The 16,267-nt window shown below is 48.2% G+C and overlaps 1 protein-coding gene across 7 annotated transcripts in view; it reads left to right on the forward strand.

Annotated features, from left to right (window-relative positions):
• The window catches only part of Ido2 (indoleamine 2,3-dioxygenase 2), a 49,749-nt gene extending 33,747 nt beyond the window's left edge, over window positions 1-16,002 (forward strand). For 6 of the 7 annotated variants that reach the window (XM_016001545.3, XM_042262532.2, XM_076553617.1 and 3 more), the window contains 3 exons: window positions 2,945-2,996; window positions 9,965-10,113; window positions 11,272-16,002. In XM_016001545.3, coding sequence (XP_015857031.1) covers window positions 2,945-2,996; window positions 9,965-10,113; window positions 11,272-11,621 — 551 coding nt within the window. In that variant the 3' untranslated portion in view covers window positions 11,622-16,002. The remainder of the gene's footprint in view (window positions 1-2,944; window positions 2,997-9,964; window positions 10,114-11,271) is intronic. The other variant, XM_016001544.3, reaches the window with a different exon arrangement.
• The last annotated feature ends 265 nt before the right edge of the window (window positions 16,003-16,267 follow it).

Consider the following 16,267-nt stretch of genomic DNA (forward strand, 5'->3'; position numbering starts at 1 on the left):
CCTCCAGGTTCCTGCCCTGCTTGAGTTCCTGTCCTGACTTCCTGCAACCCCCTTAGAGAAAACTAAGTTTTCATTTGTAAGTAGTTATAAATTGGAGATAGCCTTTGGGTTAGGGATGGGGACATGTGTCCACTTCTCCTCTCAGCTCTAGGACCCCATCTGGTGCAGACTCATGCAGGTCCTGTACATGCTGCCTTAGTCTGTGTGAGTTCATGTGTGTCAATCCTCTTGATTTAGAAGGCCTTGTTTCCTTGGTGTCCTCCATCCCCTTTGGCTCTTACACTCTTTCTGCCTCCTCTTCCATGGGGTGTCCTGAGCCCTGAGAGGAGGGATTTGATGGAGACATCAAATCCATTTAGATCTGAGTGTTCCAAGGTCTGTTACTCTTTGCACACTGTCTGGCCATGGGTCTCTCTATTTGTTCCTATTTGCTGCAGAAGGAAGCTTCTCTGATGATGGCTGAGCAAGGCACTGATCTATGAGTACAGCAGCATGTCATCAGTTATGTTCTTGCTAAGATTTTGTTTTTAATTTTTAGACCAGTATTATTTGGTTTTTCCCTAGGTCCCTGGACTATACAGTTTCAGGTTCTTGGTTACCCAAGCAATGTTGGTTGTGGGTTTCTTTTGTGGAGCGGGCTTTGAGTCAAATCAGATATTGGTTAGCTGCCCCCACAAACTTGGCGCCATGATTGTAGTACCATGCCTTGCAGGCAGGACACATTGTAGATGAAATGGTTTGTGGCTGGCTTGTTTATGGTGCTCCTTCGGTAGAGCGCAGAGTGCCTCCCTGTACCAAAGAATCTGGCACATAGGGGTGAAGGCTTTATGTAGACACCAGCTTGACTTCTCCGTGTTCACTGAGTTGTACAGGTGTTGTCTTCAGTAATGGGGGACTTGTCAGTTTATGGAGAGCAGCTTGTAGTCTTGGCAACAACCTGGATTGTTTGGGGGTTCCCATGGGATGATCTCTTTGGCCAACAACTCAACCCAATCACTGTACCGGAGGCTTTATTTGATGACAAGAGGTGTCCACTCGGGGCTCTGTGTCCGCCATTGTTTGGTGATTTTATTGAGATCACTTTCGTGTATGAATATATTTTAGGAAGCTTCTAGTATATTGGGCTTCTAAACTACTCCTCAAATGGCCCTTAATTTTAACTATCTCTCCCTGTATTCCCTCCCTCACGCTCCTTTTCCCTCCCCATCCTCACTTGATTTTCCTGTTCTAGCCCCCTCCCCCCATCCATCTTTAATTATCTATTCTATTTAGTCCCATGCTCTATACCTAATCTGCAGCTCTACTGAGTGTAGCTTGGTTACCACTGACTTATCAGCTAATATCCACCTATAAGTGAATGCATACTATATTTATCTTTCTGGGTCTGGGTTACCTCACTCAGGATGATTATTTTCTAGTTCCGTCTATTTACCTGTGAATTTCATAATTTCAGTTTTTTTTTAACAGCAGAGTGATATTCCATTGCACAAATGCACCACATTTTCTTTATTCATTCATCTGTTGAAGGACATCTGGGTTCTTTCCAATTTCTGGCTATTATGAATGGAGCAACAATAAACATCGTTAAGCAAGTGTCCTTGTGGTAGGATGAAGTGTCCTTTGGGTATATGTCCAAGAGTGGATCTTGAGGTCAATCAATATGTGATTTAATGCTTAGCAGTGTTTCTTTTTTGAACTCGGATGTCCTTGTGTTTGGTACACAGATGTTGAGAATTGCAATATCCTTATGGCGGATTTTTTTTTCCTTTGAGTAATGTTATTCCCTATCTCTTCTGATTAGTTTTGATTTGAAGTTTAGTTTGTCAGATATTAAAATGGCCACAGCAGCTTTCTTCTTAGGTCCTTCTTTCATGAATCACTTTTAAAACATCCACTGAATATATTTTACATTTTCATGCAAATCCTGTTGTATCTATCACAATGATCACTTGGCTTTACCTTTAATACATTAAGTTGTGTAAAAGAGTAATTCAGTACACACTATTACTTCTTCTGCAAGGAGCTGTATACATACTTAACAATATGGATGAGAGAGAACACCAGTACCCAGGAGAGGTCCCAGACAACAGTCTAGCACATGGGACATAGTCACTCACACTTGAGACGAGAGAGTATGGCCACATGGAGGAGTGTATCAAAACATTGAGGCTATGCCATCCCAGGTCTTGTGGGCTTCAGAGAAAATGGACAGGGAGAAGGGACGAAGAACTGGACTCCATGTGTGACAGGAGAAAAGGGAAAGTGATTGGAAGGGTGTGTTGTTAGTTAGACTTTATCAAAGGATGTTTCCTTTTCTCTCAGAAACAAAGAAATGCAAGATAAATGTGGACTAGTTTCCAGAAGGCAGAGGACCTCAGTAATGTAGTGAGATCAACCTTTCAAAGCTGATCAAAGACGTTTGGAATTTATGTAGCCATGATGGCACGCTTTCTTAGGTAGGAGGGCATACAGAACAGAATCCATCCTCCCCAAGCATGGCTGCCCATGCTGGCCAATGCCACTTGGGGCTAATAGCCTTGTTGACCTGCGGTGACAACCCCTGGGAAGCCCTCAGCTGACACAGGAACTTCTGGACATTGGTCATCTGCCTTTCCTTTCTTAGCTTACCATATTCCCTAACACATCATGTCTATTTAAAACATTACTTTTTAAAAGGATAATCTTAATCTCTTAGTGGTGGTGGTGAAGTACAGAAAACCGAAATACCGAAAACAGAGGCGGCCGCCATAAGGAATGGATTAACAGCCCTGTGAGGGTCCATGCCCCTCTGCAAGGGAACATTCCATCTGTGCTTGCTGCTTCCATTCTGGGCTCTGCATAGATCAGATAGGGGTGGGGGAGCCCCAGGAAAGCAGAAGGGTCCAGGCACCTGTGGCCAATTGCGTTTTGCCTGTGGTAAAGTTCACATTTGATTGTTTTCCAGATTATGTCGACCCAGACATATTTTACACAGTCATCCGGCTCTTCCTCTCTGGGTAAGTACAGTCCAGTTGGTTTCCTGCCTGAGAGTGTGCAGTTTCCCAAATTGGTGTGAGGACAGACAGACAAAAACTTCCTAAAGTAAGAAATATAGCAAGTGACCAGAGCTGGCAGTCACCGCCTGGGTCCACTCTAGGAGGATGGACCCCAGGCACCATCAGAAGGAAAAGGGCTACAAGCCCGGGTACTTACGTGCACAGGGATTGTCATTGGCCACCAGATTGGAGCCATGGATCCTCTTAGAAGCTCAACTTGATGTCAGGGACAAAAAATAAAAGATAGGAGTAGGGAAAGAGGTGTGGAGGGAAAGAAGAAGAGGAGGAGAGAGAGGAGAGAGGAAGGGGTAGAGGAGAGGAAGGCCAGAAAGTAGCAGTCACATTTTTCCCCTTTGCCCTTTGACCTTATGAGGGCATAGCATCCAGGGACCCATCTGGAAGCCAGGGTCCAGGTCTTCACCTGACTGAACCATGGCTGTCCTGCTCTTAGAGTCCCTGGCCCTCAGAGTTGGGGGGATACAGTTTGGTGGTTTTGTTGTGTGGTAGCAGGGATAGTCCAAGGCCCTTGCTAGGCCATTCCTCACTGACTCTGGGTACCCTTGTTTTGACTCATGGCTGTATGATGCCCCACCTCTCTGTCTGTCTCTCTCTTTCTGCCTCCCTCTTTTCCCTTCCCCTCTTGTCCCTCTCTTCTCTCTTCTCTCTCTCTCTCTCTCTCTCTCTCTCTCTCTCTCTCTCTACACACACACACACACACACACACACACACACACACACACACACACACACACACTCATACTGAGCACATTTCTTCTCCCAGTTATTCCTACCTTGACATACCTTAATCAGATTGTCATCCAATTCACCAACTACCAGACTTGAGTCACTTTCGAATGTTTGTGTCTTATTGACTTGGGAGGGGCATGGGATGCTGTTGAGAGAAAGACTCTAAGCTGTGCCTGGACTCTGCAAGAGGCAGACCAAATGCTAAATCTATTATTGCCATGTCCCATCGGGAGACAAACAAAATGGATGTACTTCCTTTAATTTAGAGAGCTGTGGGACACTTTAAGGGGGTGGGGTGTCTGGCTTGGGTGGTGAATTGTAAAGATTAGAAACAAGAAGATTTCCAGGGAGTAACTTGAGAGAAATACAGAGGCCGATGAGCTACAGGGGTGTACAGCATGGATTCTACCCAGCCCCGAAGGCCGTGTGTTGAAGGCTTGGCTGCCAGCCTATGGCGCTAATGAGAAGTTATGGAAGACAGGTAGACACTCCTGGAAGGAAATTATGCCCTTGAAGGGCTTGGGAGACCCCAGCGCTCAGGTCATCAGCCTTGTTCTTCCATGTTCTCTCCACCATGATACATCCCTCAGCCACAGCCAAAGCCATAAGACCAAGGGTCCAAGGACCAAACCTCTAATCACACCAAAACAACTTTACATTCTGATAGGCTGATTCTTTCAAGTGTTTCCCCATGGCGACAGTTTGGATCTAAGAAGTAACATAGGCCTCTTTTTTTTTTTTTTTTTTTTTAAATGAGACCCTACAGCAAGCATATACCAAATCCGGTCAGTGAGTCAGGCCTCCCCAGGCTTTTCCCTGCTTTGACCCCCCTGTCAGCTCTTGGTAGTGATATTCAACAGCTTTAAATACCTGTCTGTTCCCTCAGTTCTGTGGCCTCAAAGCCCAGGCAAGCCCAGAGTGCCATCTGTTAGGGTCTCTAGGGGCCGAAGTCTAGGGAGTTGGAGGGCTGGACTCTCATTATGGGATTGTTGAGACATAATCTCACTATGTAGCCCAAGCGGGTCTTGAACTTGTGTTTTCTTTGCTCAGCCTCCTTGGCTTCTGGGGTTGTGGATATACATACACCAACAATGCCTAGGCCAAGGTGGCTTTAGCTGAGAATGTGAGCGAAACCTCGCTTCCCAACTCAGTTAGTGCAAGCAGATCAAGGTTTTGCTTTGGTGTGTGTGTGTGTGTGTGTGTGTGTGTGTGTGTGTGTGTGTGTGTGTGTAGAGATGATATCTGGGCTGCTAGAGGCCTCCTATGTTGTCCCCCCACCTTACCAATTCTGTCTTCGGACACAGTGGCGGCACTTGGAATTTTTCTAGAACTACACATTGTCCTGACTTCTCCCTTGACCACCAGCCAGGGGAAGCTTCCCTTAAAAGGGCTCATGTGGTTGGGTTCAGGGTAGTTGGATGAGTCAGGGACATTCCCACACGAAGGCTAAACTGATCAGCAACCTTCACTGCATCTGAACAGCCCTTCTGCCTCACCATGTAATACATCACAGTGACGGGAACATCTCATCGTATTAAGCGTCCTAGGAATTCAGTTGGTAATCTTGGGGGACTAATTTTAGAATTCTACCCACCAGGGTCTTTCAAAGGAATAAATTCTACTTCCTCTTTTTATCACAGGCATGACAGGAACCAGAAGGGAGCTTGGTTTTCGTCAAAATAAGTTCCGGGTAGTGACACTTTTTAATCTGGTGTCTACATAGAGCCTGTCCTCGGCTCCTGTCCCTGAGACTGTTTCCTGTGCGGCTAAGTGGCCGGACCAAATCCTAAATGTAGCTATAGTTTCAAAACATCGTTGAGAACTTCCATTAGTCCTGTCTTTAAAATGTCAGTTTCCTCACTCTGCATCCGTCTTGCTTCCGGTCCGTGGTTTCTCATTTGCTTCTTCAAACGCACTTTTTTAAGGAGAGGATTTCATGTGGAAATGAGATGCATCCCTTCAGTTCCCAGCCCATCACAGTTCCCTGGAAGGCCAGGCACTCCTCCGGGGGGAAATGTCACTTCATTTTTCTTGTCTCCTTCCACTTCCCCTTTCCTGGGGATTGCTAGAAATAACACCAGAAGGGCTAAAAATAACCTTACCGTAGAGACCGGAAATGAAAACGGCCCCATCCCTTCACACACAGCAGCCCAGCCTGTGAATGCCTGTGAGAGATGCTCACAGACTTGTGAGATGGTGAGTCCCACGAGTCTGATGTAGCTGTGGAGTGTGAAGGGAGACCCAGGTTCTCTGTCACCTGCCCACCTGCAGTGATTGTCACGGTCAGCATGGCTGGCTTCGGCACAGCCACTCCAGTGTGTGCTGAACGGACACTTCCTGGTGCATTCCCTGCCTCCACCACGTCTGATCGTTCTCTTAGGCTAGCTGGGCTTTTTCAAGCTCTTGGCTTGAGTTTTCTGCCTGTGACATACTTGAAGGGGGAACTCCTGCACTGGGTAGGGGGGGAGGGCTCCCTCCCAGACCCTGATTAAGCACAAACCACACCCAAATGCCTGTTTTCACAGAGAGACCCTTTCTTAAGCAGGGAAGAAAAGTTAAAAGTAGCTGCTTTCTGACTCGGGCAGAAAAACAGCCACAAATGACCTTGCAGGTGTAATTTTAAGAGGAGAAGAAGGGGAGGTCTGTGTCAGAATGGGCTAGGATGTGTGGTAAAGGAGACAGGGGATGAAGGAGAAGGGGAAGGGGACCAGGGAATAGGGGCAGGGGCATATGTCCCAGAGGACAAAGGACTGCCTCTGGATAGAGAGGAGACAGATGTGGCACATGGGCAAATGGCCATTTATAGAGGTAAAGGGGGAAACCTAGTGTTAGGATGAGGTGTTTAATTTTGATTGGGCATGTTAATTAGGGGAGCCAAAGGGGGCTTTTGATTGCTGGATTTCAATGCTTTGATAGCTGGGCCTTGATAGTTATTAGTCTCAGGAGGAGGGATTGGCCAAATAAGGGAATGAACCTTGGGGGCCAGCTTTGGGAGTACAATCTAAAGATCTAAAGGTTTTTAGCCAGAGAGAATGGGAGAGAAGGGCAAGGCCTGCCGGAGCCTGCTTGCCACACTTGAGCTAGCCAGAGTCCCTTCAACACTGACTTGAGGACTGTTCATTTTCCATTCGTTCATTTATTCATTCATTCATTCATTGATCAAGTACATACATGGTCAGGGCTTACCACATTCCAGACACTGTTGTATGTGCTGGAAAGAGCAGTCAAGAGGAGCAGCTGTGAGGCCCTCCTGGAGTGTGTGATCAGGATGGAGAGGAGACTGATGCTGAGTAAACAAACCTAGTCGAAGCAAACACCCTACTAGGTATGTTACCACCTGAGGCTGCGTGGGGCAATGCCAGGTAGGATGTAGGGTACTAGGGAGGCACCTCTAGGTGTGGTGGGTCGGGTATCTTGTTTTTTTGGTATCCAGAAACACCACATCCCAGGTGACATGTGATTGCATGGGCAACAGAGCAGGCCACGTGGATTCCTGCTCCGAGCAAAGGGAACAATTGCTATGACCTCGAGGAGGGAGCGGACATGAAGAACAGGGTCAGATGTGCAGGAGAGTGAGAAGGATGCCAGTCATTGTGGAGGCCAGACGACGTGGGCAGTTCCGGTTTCCGTTCGGAGTGGCACAGTCCGAGGATGACTACTGATCTGCTTGGGGCTTCAGGTTGTCAGTCGAGCTGCTGAGTGGGGCAGGGTGGTGGAGAACAAGGTTGGAAGGAAGGCATTCAGAGGTGGACCAAAGGGGAAGAAGAGAAGCTGAGGTGGAGATGAGTGTCAGTCATCTTGAGGATGAGGGAAGAGTTGGAGTGGATGCATCCGGTGGGTCCTCGTGCAGTGGACCACAGAGAAACAGGAGCGTGATGTGCACATGGCAGCTCTTCACACAGATGTGCTGGTGTGGACCAGGTCCGTTATCCCCACAGCAGTCAGGCCGCTTCCTCCTCATAAAGTGTCGCTCTCCCATTTCACTAGCCCTGAACTCTGATAGTCTGTGGGCTGTTCATAAACCCCTCTGAAGCCCATTCAACTCCCCGAACAGGTTCAGGAAGCAGGTTTCTCTACAAACTAGGGAAACGGAGGCTCAGAAAGGCTTGTCCACTGCGGCTGAGAGATGAGAGCGGCAGCGGCAGGCATTCTCACTCTCCCGGGTTGCTAGAACAATAAATGGCTGGTGCTTACTGGATGTTTAATCTGTTCCAGGCAAATAGTACTTGAGTTAGTTCTTACAGTGACCAATAAGATAAATATGAATGTCAGCGCAAAACACAGCTCTTACTTCAAAGGAATACGAGTTAAGTTTATTCTTTGGCCAAACATGAGTGCCCGGAAACACAAATTCAAGTTGTCTCCAAATAACATGGTCCAGTGTGGGAATGAATGGATGAGTTTTTGTAGTTCAAGGACAAAAGAAAGTTGCCAACCAAGAGATTTTGTGGGTACACTGATGGGGACCTCAGACAGGCAAGTTATAGCAAACAAGGACAGCTCTACACACGGTCACATGTAGATGGCACGTGATGGCGCTCTCAGCTGTGGGGTGGTAGAAACTTGTCCTCTGTTAAGTCAGCACATTCCAAAGAGTCCCAGAGACATTGGGTCAGACAGGAGGGGGTTAAAGATAGCCCAGCGACCTTTGGCTCTGGATCGTCAACATTCCAACTCTCCACAACCAGTCAGTCAATTAGCCTTGCAGAATCTTTAACCCAGGCCTGCCTCCCCTGCCCAGGGACTTCAGTTCATACTCATACTACTCAGATGAGGAAGCCAAGGCTCTGGGAAGTTGAATGTGATAAAGCCAGGCCAGCCAACTAGCACAGCAGAGTTGAGCTTAAATTCTGTATCTTCCCAGAATAGAGACCTTGTCCCACAGCCTGTGGGCCCCCACCTTCTTGTGGATCCCCTCTTCTGCTTCCTGTGCTGTACCTCCTTCCTGAATGTGACTGCTCCAGTTGATGACCATGGAAATTCCTGGGGCAGTTGACCCCAAAAAGCCCCCAAATGGGTCAATCTGGCTCCTTGCTGCATTTGCAATCCCAGAGCAGAGTTTCAAGAGGTTCAGCATGCAGGGAGGGGAGTCAGCCTGCGGCTGTCGAATGTAGGGGGTCCACATGTCCCTTCTTTGAACACAATGGCTTAGAACGACAAGGAGCAGAGACACCAGTGTAAGCCTGCCACTTACCCTGTCACCCAGGGGATGCTTTGTTCATTGGCAAAAGAGGAGCACACGCTTCTTGGTGGAGGTAGAATGTGATAAAGTTCTTAGGAAAAGGACTACAGACATGCAAGCTTTGGAATGCAAGGTGAGGGTGTCGGGTCCTGTTATCCTGGTACGTCCCGTCTGGGAACTGAGCTCAGGTCTCTGTCACTTTAGGAAAGAAGGTAAAACTTGCCTAGCCTCATCTCCTGCCGCGTGGCCGGGGTGAGAAAGTGGGTGCGCATGCGTTTGTAAAGGGTAGGCACCACAGGGGGCAGGTCATGTGCTCTGCTTTGCTGTGCTTCGGGTAACAGTCAAGACTAGGGAAAGTCATGGGGGGGGTAAATATAAGAGAGAGAGGTGGAAAGAGACGGCCATGGAGAGGAGAGAGGGGAAAGGAGAGGCGTGTGGGCAGGGGTCCCAGGCTTTGTCCTTGCAGCCGTCTGTAGGCTTTGGTGCCCACAACCTTGGTTATATGGCTGCTCTTGTTAGCCAGGCTTGTTATCAGTGCCTGCTGTGACAAACCCAAACGGTTTGATAACAGTTCTCACGGAGAAATCAAAGCCAATCCACCTGTGTAACGCTACGAACATTTCAGTGTTTCAGGGGATAACAGCTGAGTGTCTGTGTGTGCTTGTGTCCTGTTGGTGGCGCTGATGTCACAGATGCACGTATGTGACGGAGCTGTTTAAATCACGGCAGTAAGACCAATGAGTAAGATTCCCGTCCTCGCCTCTCTGGAAGAATCCTTTAAATGGGGCAGAGAAAGGCTCCAATACCACGGCAGGGTGTGAAGCTGAAGTCCAGCTAACACCTCCTTGGATACCCTGGCAAGATCCACTCTCCGTGCCTCAAACCACTGTTAATGCCATGCCCGCTTCCCCGCAGGCTCAGGGTTCACGGCAGAGAAGACGCTGTTCCCTGGAGCAGCCTTCTCCACTCTTTCTTCTTCTTTTTTTTGACTCCTGCCTAGGTGGAAGGACAACCCAGCCATGCCTGTGGGACTGGTCTACGAGGGTGTGGCCACAGAGCCTCTGAGGTACTCCGGAGGAAGCGCAGCCCAGAGCTCTGTGCTTCAGGCCTTTGATGAGTTCCTGGGCATTCAGCACTGTAAGGGAAGTGGTAAGCAACCATCCCATCTCATCTGTTCTCTCAAGGGAAGAATTAGGCAGAATGGGGAGGCATTTTTACCGACTTATAAAACCAGTTGTAAATGAAAATGTCCTGAAGTTTATGCCTGTCTAAACCCCCAGACAACTGTGCGCATGTTAGTCAATATCAGGGCATCGGACCTCATCAGGATCTTGGGTTTGTTTCCAAGTTTTAAACCATAGCCGTGACCTGGGCTGTTCACTGTCCTGTGGGCTTGGGTCCCTGATCTGTAAATTCAAAGGCTAGGACCTTGTGTGGCCATGAAGCAGTCAGTAATGGAGCTCTTCCCATGAAATGGTCCAGCCTCTTGCTTGAATGCACGTGGACCAGAAGAGGGAGCCCATCACTTTGAAGCCTTTGAAAATAGTTATTGTTTTGCCTGTCAGTGTAGAGCTATGCCCTTAACAGGTACAAAAAAAAGGTATTTCATGCTACCAAACTTTAACTTGGATCAGAACCAGAAAGGATTGAAATTCTGCACAAGCCGGTTCTCTGGTACCAGCAGGGCTGTTCCTGGATTTCAGCATTTGATGTTAGTTACTGACTCTCTATAAACAAAACAAAAACAAAATAACAACAACAAAAAAAAAACAAACAAATAAAAACCCCACATTAGTTAAAGGCATAATGATTTTTCTAGTAAACACTTGAGCTTTTGGTATTTTTGCTTTGATCCAGAGAGGGCCTTTACTAAAATACCTGTTTCCCAATATCTTCTCTATGTACCTGGTAAGTTCCATTACCCTGCCTCCACCCACCCCTCCATCTCCTGTAAGAAGCTTCTAGAACAGAATTCACCAGGATGTTTCAGCAGTCAGTGTGCATGCTTGTAGTCATGCCTCATAGCCCTTCGCGGGGAAACATCATGTTATTCATGTTCGGCTTAGGATACGTACACCCTGCCGAGTAAGATTCCTGTCCAACTTTATTATCTGAGAGATGCTTGCTTCTTCTTCTCCTCTGCATCTCCTGTCAACATCCAGAAATGTACATCTGAGCATTTGGCAACTGTAACAAAAGCCCGACTAGGCTGAGTGAGAACCCTACCCAACATTTCTGGAGCAGCAGGCAAAGGGTCCTGAACGTCGACCTTGAGCTAAGGTGTTACTCTGGGCTGTTTCTTTTCAGTAGGCTTTCTGCACAGAATGAGAGACTACATGCCTCCTTCCCATAAGGCCTTCCTGGAGGACCTCCATTCAGCTCCTTCACTGAGGGACCACATACTGACCTCCGGGGCCGGGTCCTGCCTGATAGCCTATAACCAGTGCGTGGAGGCTCTGGTCGAGCTGCGCAGTTACCACATCAACGTGGTGGCACGATACATCATCTCCGCTGCTGCCAAGGCCAGGAGCAGGATGCCGAGCCATCCCTCACCCCATGCCCCGGAGGACAGGGGCACTGGGGGCACCGCAGTGCTGAGCTTCCTGAAGAGCGTCAGGGAGAAGACCGTGGAGGCCATCCTTCACCCTTGTGCTTAGCAGTTCACATCCTGCACCCTTGTGCTTAGCAGTTCACATCCTGCATCCTTATGCTTAGGGCCCGTGGGAGTCAGAGCCAGGACCAGAACTCTGCCTGAACCCAAGCGTACTTTTGCTCCAAGAACACCATGATCTTTGTTCCTAAACTGTGGTTCCCATTCACAGCCCAGCCCCAGCCACTTTGTTTGCTAGAAACCGTTCTGCCCTGCCCAATCCCCCTGCCTCACTCATAGCAGAGAACTGAAGCCATGTCTCCATTCGGTGGGCAAGTCCTAGACATCCAAGCTCAATTGAAAAGGAATCAAGTTGCCTTTGAGCATATCACCTCATCTTTTCTTCCCCTGGACCTCTTTCCTCCTCCCCTCCCTGTCCCCTCCCTCTCTCATTCCCCTCTACTGACTCCTTTCTGGTCCTCCCTTGTTTACTCCCCTTTTCTTTCCTCCCTTGAAACAGGATCAAACTATGTACCCCAGATCAGCATCCAACTAGAACCCGTGATCCCCCTGCCTCAGCCTTCTGAGGGTATACATATGTGCCAACTGTTACAGGCTCCGTTCACCTCTTTTCTCTTGCCCTCTGGAGATGGCATCTAAGGTTGCGCACATACCGGGCAGCTGCCCCACCGCCGAGCTACGGTCCCACCGCTCTGTGTTTCTGATTTTGAAAGAAAGTCTTAGGAGTTGCTTGGGCTGGTGCTGAGCTGTTTAGCCCAGGCTAGCCTTAGTGTTTGAGTAGCTGGGATGTATAGGAGCGAGTCACTGAGTCATGCTGCCGCCACCGCCACCAATAGCGATGATGATGGTTGCCTCCTCTTCCTCCTCCTCTTGGTTTATTTTTGGCTTTTGGTTTGAGGCAGGGTCTTACTATGTTCTAGCTCAGGTTGCCTTGGACTCAAGGCAATCCTCCCATCTCAGCCTCCCCAGCACCAGGAAGCAGGAACCACTACAGCAGGAAGCTGGCTGTAGTAGATTCGCTTATTTCTCTAAGACTCTACTGTACTCCTGTACAGAGACTTGGGAGGGACCTTCTGGGACCCGAGGCAGCCTTCTCCTCCCTGCCCACACTGAATTCATCACGGGGGTTAAATGCTCCAGTGGAGATATGTGGTGCTGAGCAAAGAAACCCGAAGTCACCAGCCTGGGGACCTCAGCTACTGATCTGGAACCGATGTGTCTTCCCTACTTGGCGTATTCATGGCCAATTCTATTTTAACTCTCTGCTCTATTTTTAGGACAATGTTTTTCTTTTTCCTAGTGACACTGGAATGTGTATTTGAAAAATGTTTTAATTGACCCTTTGAAAGCAAACGAGCTGCATAGGAATAAATAGTAAGTCCACATGTTTCGGATAAAAATAAATGTAGCCTTTATTTTCGAAGTTTCTAGCTCAAAGTCTTATTCTACCTGGTTGCAGAAAACTCAGAGCTCACCAGTTTAAAGTCAGTTCCACTAATTAGGGTTTCCCACTTCTCCAGTGTGTATGTGTACACACACCTGCATCAGATTTTTGTTCCATGGTCCTGCCTAGGAGAAGAGCATAGGTGAGGACCATTTGATCATTGCCCAGCCTCTTCCAATTGTTTGTCCCCTGTATGGATCTGGGTCAGGCGGACTTAGCAACTCAGTTCATCCTGTCTAAAAAGCCTTTCATAGTCCTGCTGTTCCATAGTTCCTATGACCACAGGACACATGAGACGGGCTTAGGGTCTCTACTTTCCAGTACCTGGGGGAAAGAAAAGGCTAGCTCCAAAAGGGGGCTCAAACCAGGTCCTACACCAAGGCATCGGGGCTCTTCCTGTCTCATATCCTCTGGGATCCATCCGGCTAAGGACTTCTCAGAGACCCAGTGTCGGGAGGTACACATGGCTAGGCTAAGGACTTCTCAGAGACTCAGTGTTGGGAGGTAGACATGGCTAGGCTAAGGACTTCTCAAAGACTCAGTGTCAGGAGGTAGACATGGCTAGGCTAAGGACTTCTCAGACACTCAGTGTTGGGAGGTAGACATGGCTAGGCTAAGGACTTCTCAGAGACTCAGTGTCAGGAGGTAGACATGGCTAGGCTAAAGACTTCTCAAAGACTCAGTGTCAGGCTTCTCTGTCACCGCTGTTGCTGGTCCTCTTTCCGGCATAGGTTTTAATAATGCCCTCATCTCTAGTTCCATCTAGAGCCTTAGTCCCAAAGGCTGAGCTTATGATGTCTCAAAAGAGCCATTCTTCTCCACCCAACATCCTTGTCTCCTGCTGAAATCTCTTTTGCAGCGCCACCATAAGGGTGCAGATGTACTTATTCATCCCGAATTTTCTCTGGGGTGAACCATGGGTGCTGTGGGTCCAGGAAGTATCTGGGATAGAGAATAGTTAGCTCCATACCCCCACCTCTTGCTGTTCTCAAAGAGTGGGGCCTTCAAGATAAGACCTGGTTTCCAATTCTGTGGTTCTCATTTTTGAAACAATGTGGTTTTCAATCAGTCCCTTAAAGAAATGGATCTGTGGTTTCTTGCTTATGAAATGAAGATATCAAGCCTGAGGGTGGATATAAAGGAAGGAATAGAGTCTGGGACAAGGTGTGTTTTGAAGTGTGAGGGGGGGCAGGTGCATTTCTCAGGTGTGTTCCTCACTTGGGTGTGTTGGAGGTAGAACATGGCAAGGGTGTGGTTTGATATGGCTGAAAAGCCTGGATTCTCTCCAGCTTGTGCCACTCATACTGGTAGACACACCGTGTGTGTGTGTGTGTGTGTGTGTGTGTGTGTGTGTGTGTGTGTGTGTGTGTGTGCCTGCTTGTCTGTATGTGAGCCATGTTAGTGCAGGTGACCACAGAGGCCAGGAGAAGACATTAGATCCCCTGGAACTGGAGTTCCAGGTGGTTGTGAACCACCTGATGAGGATGTTGGGCACCAGACTGGGTCCTCTTCCAGAGCAGTAAGTGCTCTTAATTGTGGGGCCCTCTCTCTCTACCCCCACTTTTATTTATTTATTATTTTTAAATCCTTACAACTGTGAGGTCAACATTAGGGCATTGAGCATGCTAGGCAAATGTTGAATTGCATTCCCAGCCCTGAGCATAGAGTCTCTTAACCAATGTATAAACTTCATGTTCTGAGGAAGCTGTGAAGGATGAACCCTCATCTGTGGAGACAGGGCTAGGCCTCGAAGGTCAAAACTGTGTGCACAAGGCCCTCTCAGCCCAAGCTGACCCTGTGACCAATGCAGGAGACTGGAAGGCACTGGTTCCTTACAAGGCTGTGTCCATACACAGCTGGAGTTAGCTTTGGTTATTTTTAAGAAGAGTAGCAAAGACTCAATGTGATTTTAATAACCAGACAACAAGAGCATTAAAGCAATAAAGCTAGGCAGTATGATGGTGCTTACAGCTCTAGTCTGCCTTGACTCCTGAGCTAGCTCTGAGTTGGCCTTTATGAGGGACACAGCTCTCTCAGCTTTCAAAGTGCCAAGCCAGGGCAACAAGTCCAAATCCCAAAGCCAAGTCTTCTCTGGCTCATTTGAAAACTGTCATTCATTCATGCCGGGCGATGGTGGCGCACACCTTTAATCCCAACACTTGGGAGGCAGAGGCAGGCAGATCTCTGTGAGTTCAAGGCCAGCCTGGCCTATAGAGTGAGTTCCAAGATAGTCAAGGCTACACAGGGAAACCCTGTCTCAGAAAACCAAAACCAAAACCAACCAACCAACAAACAAACAAAAAAAGGAAAGAAAGAAAATTGTCCTTTATTGTTTCCAAATAAGTGTTAAAGTGAAGCCCCTCCAGAAAGAAAAAGGGGAAGGGAAGAGAGACAAGAATCAAGACTAACTCCAGCTGTGTGTGGACACAACCTCCTAAAGAGCAGTGTCTTCCTGTGTCCTGCATTGGTGACGGGAGACGGGCTGAGAGGGCCTTGTGCTCACAGTTTTGACCTTCGAGGCCTATCCCTGTCTCCACGGATGAGGCTTCATCCTTCACAGCATCCTCAGAACACAGAGGAGGAAGGACGGGGGAGAGGGAAGGAAGGAGACAGGAAGAAGGAAGGGGAAAAAAGGGGCATTTCAGGATCAGAGTCCAGATCTGATTTCATTTTTAGATCTTGGATAAAATGTTCAGTACGCACCAGGCAATCGTTGCTTCCAGAAGCATGAGCCCACCCCGACTGCCATACCCCCGTGTCCCCCCCCCCCCCACAGATGTTGTCTTTGCTTTGCCGAGGGGGGCGATGCTTGCCTTCCTTTGCTCATTTAACAGTAAACTTAATAAAGAAGTCGGCTTTTACTGCTGTCGGAGACGCCATCGCCAGTTAGCGGCTGCAGTTTAGCATCTGCTTCCTACGAACATTAAAAACTGATTTCTTGAGTGTAAGCAGCATCAAAAAATAAATGAATTTTTTTTTTTTTTGCAAAGTCATTTGTTCTATAAACTCACACATCTCTGGGGCCGCGTGCCTCTGTGCAGAGCTGGCATACCAACCCCATCGCACGCTTCCCTTTAATTGTTCAAACGGCTTTGTTCTCTCTTTCAGATGGGTACCTGTGGGCAATGTTACTGTGCTCTGTGGGAAAGCTCCTGCAGGAGCCTGAGTACATCAATGGCCCCCCGGGCTGCAGTCCTCTCACTGGGCCACACTGCCCTGTAACCGTGACATGTGTGTAGAATTTACAT

This window comes from Peromyscus maniculatus, chromosome 17 (assembly GCF_049852395.1).
Source record: "Peromyscus maniculatus bairdii isolate BWxNUB_F1_BW_parent chromosome 17, HU_Pman_BW_mat_3.1, whole genome shotgun sequence".
Classification (NCBI taxonomy): Eukaryota; Metazoa; Chordata; class Mammalia; order Rodentia; family Cricetidae; genus Peromyscus; species Peromyscus maniculatus.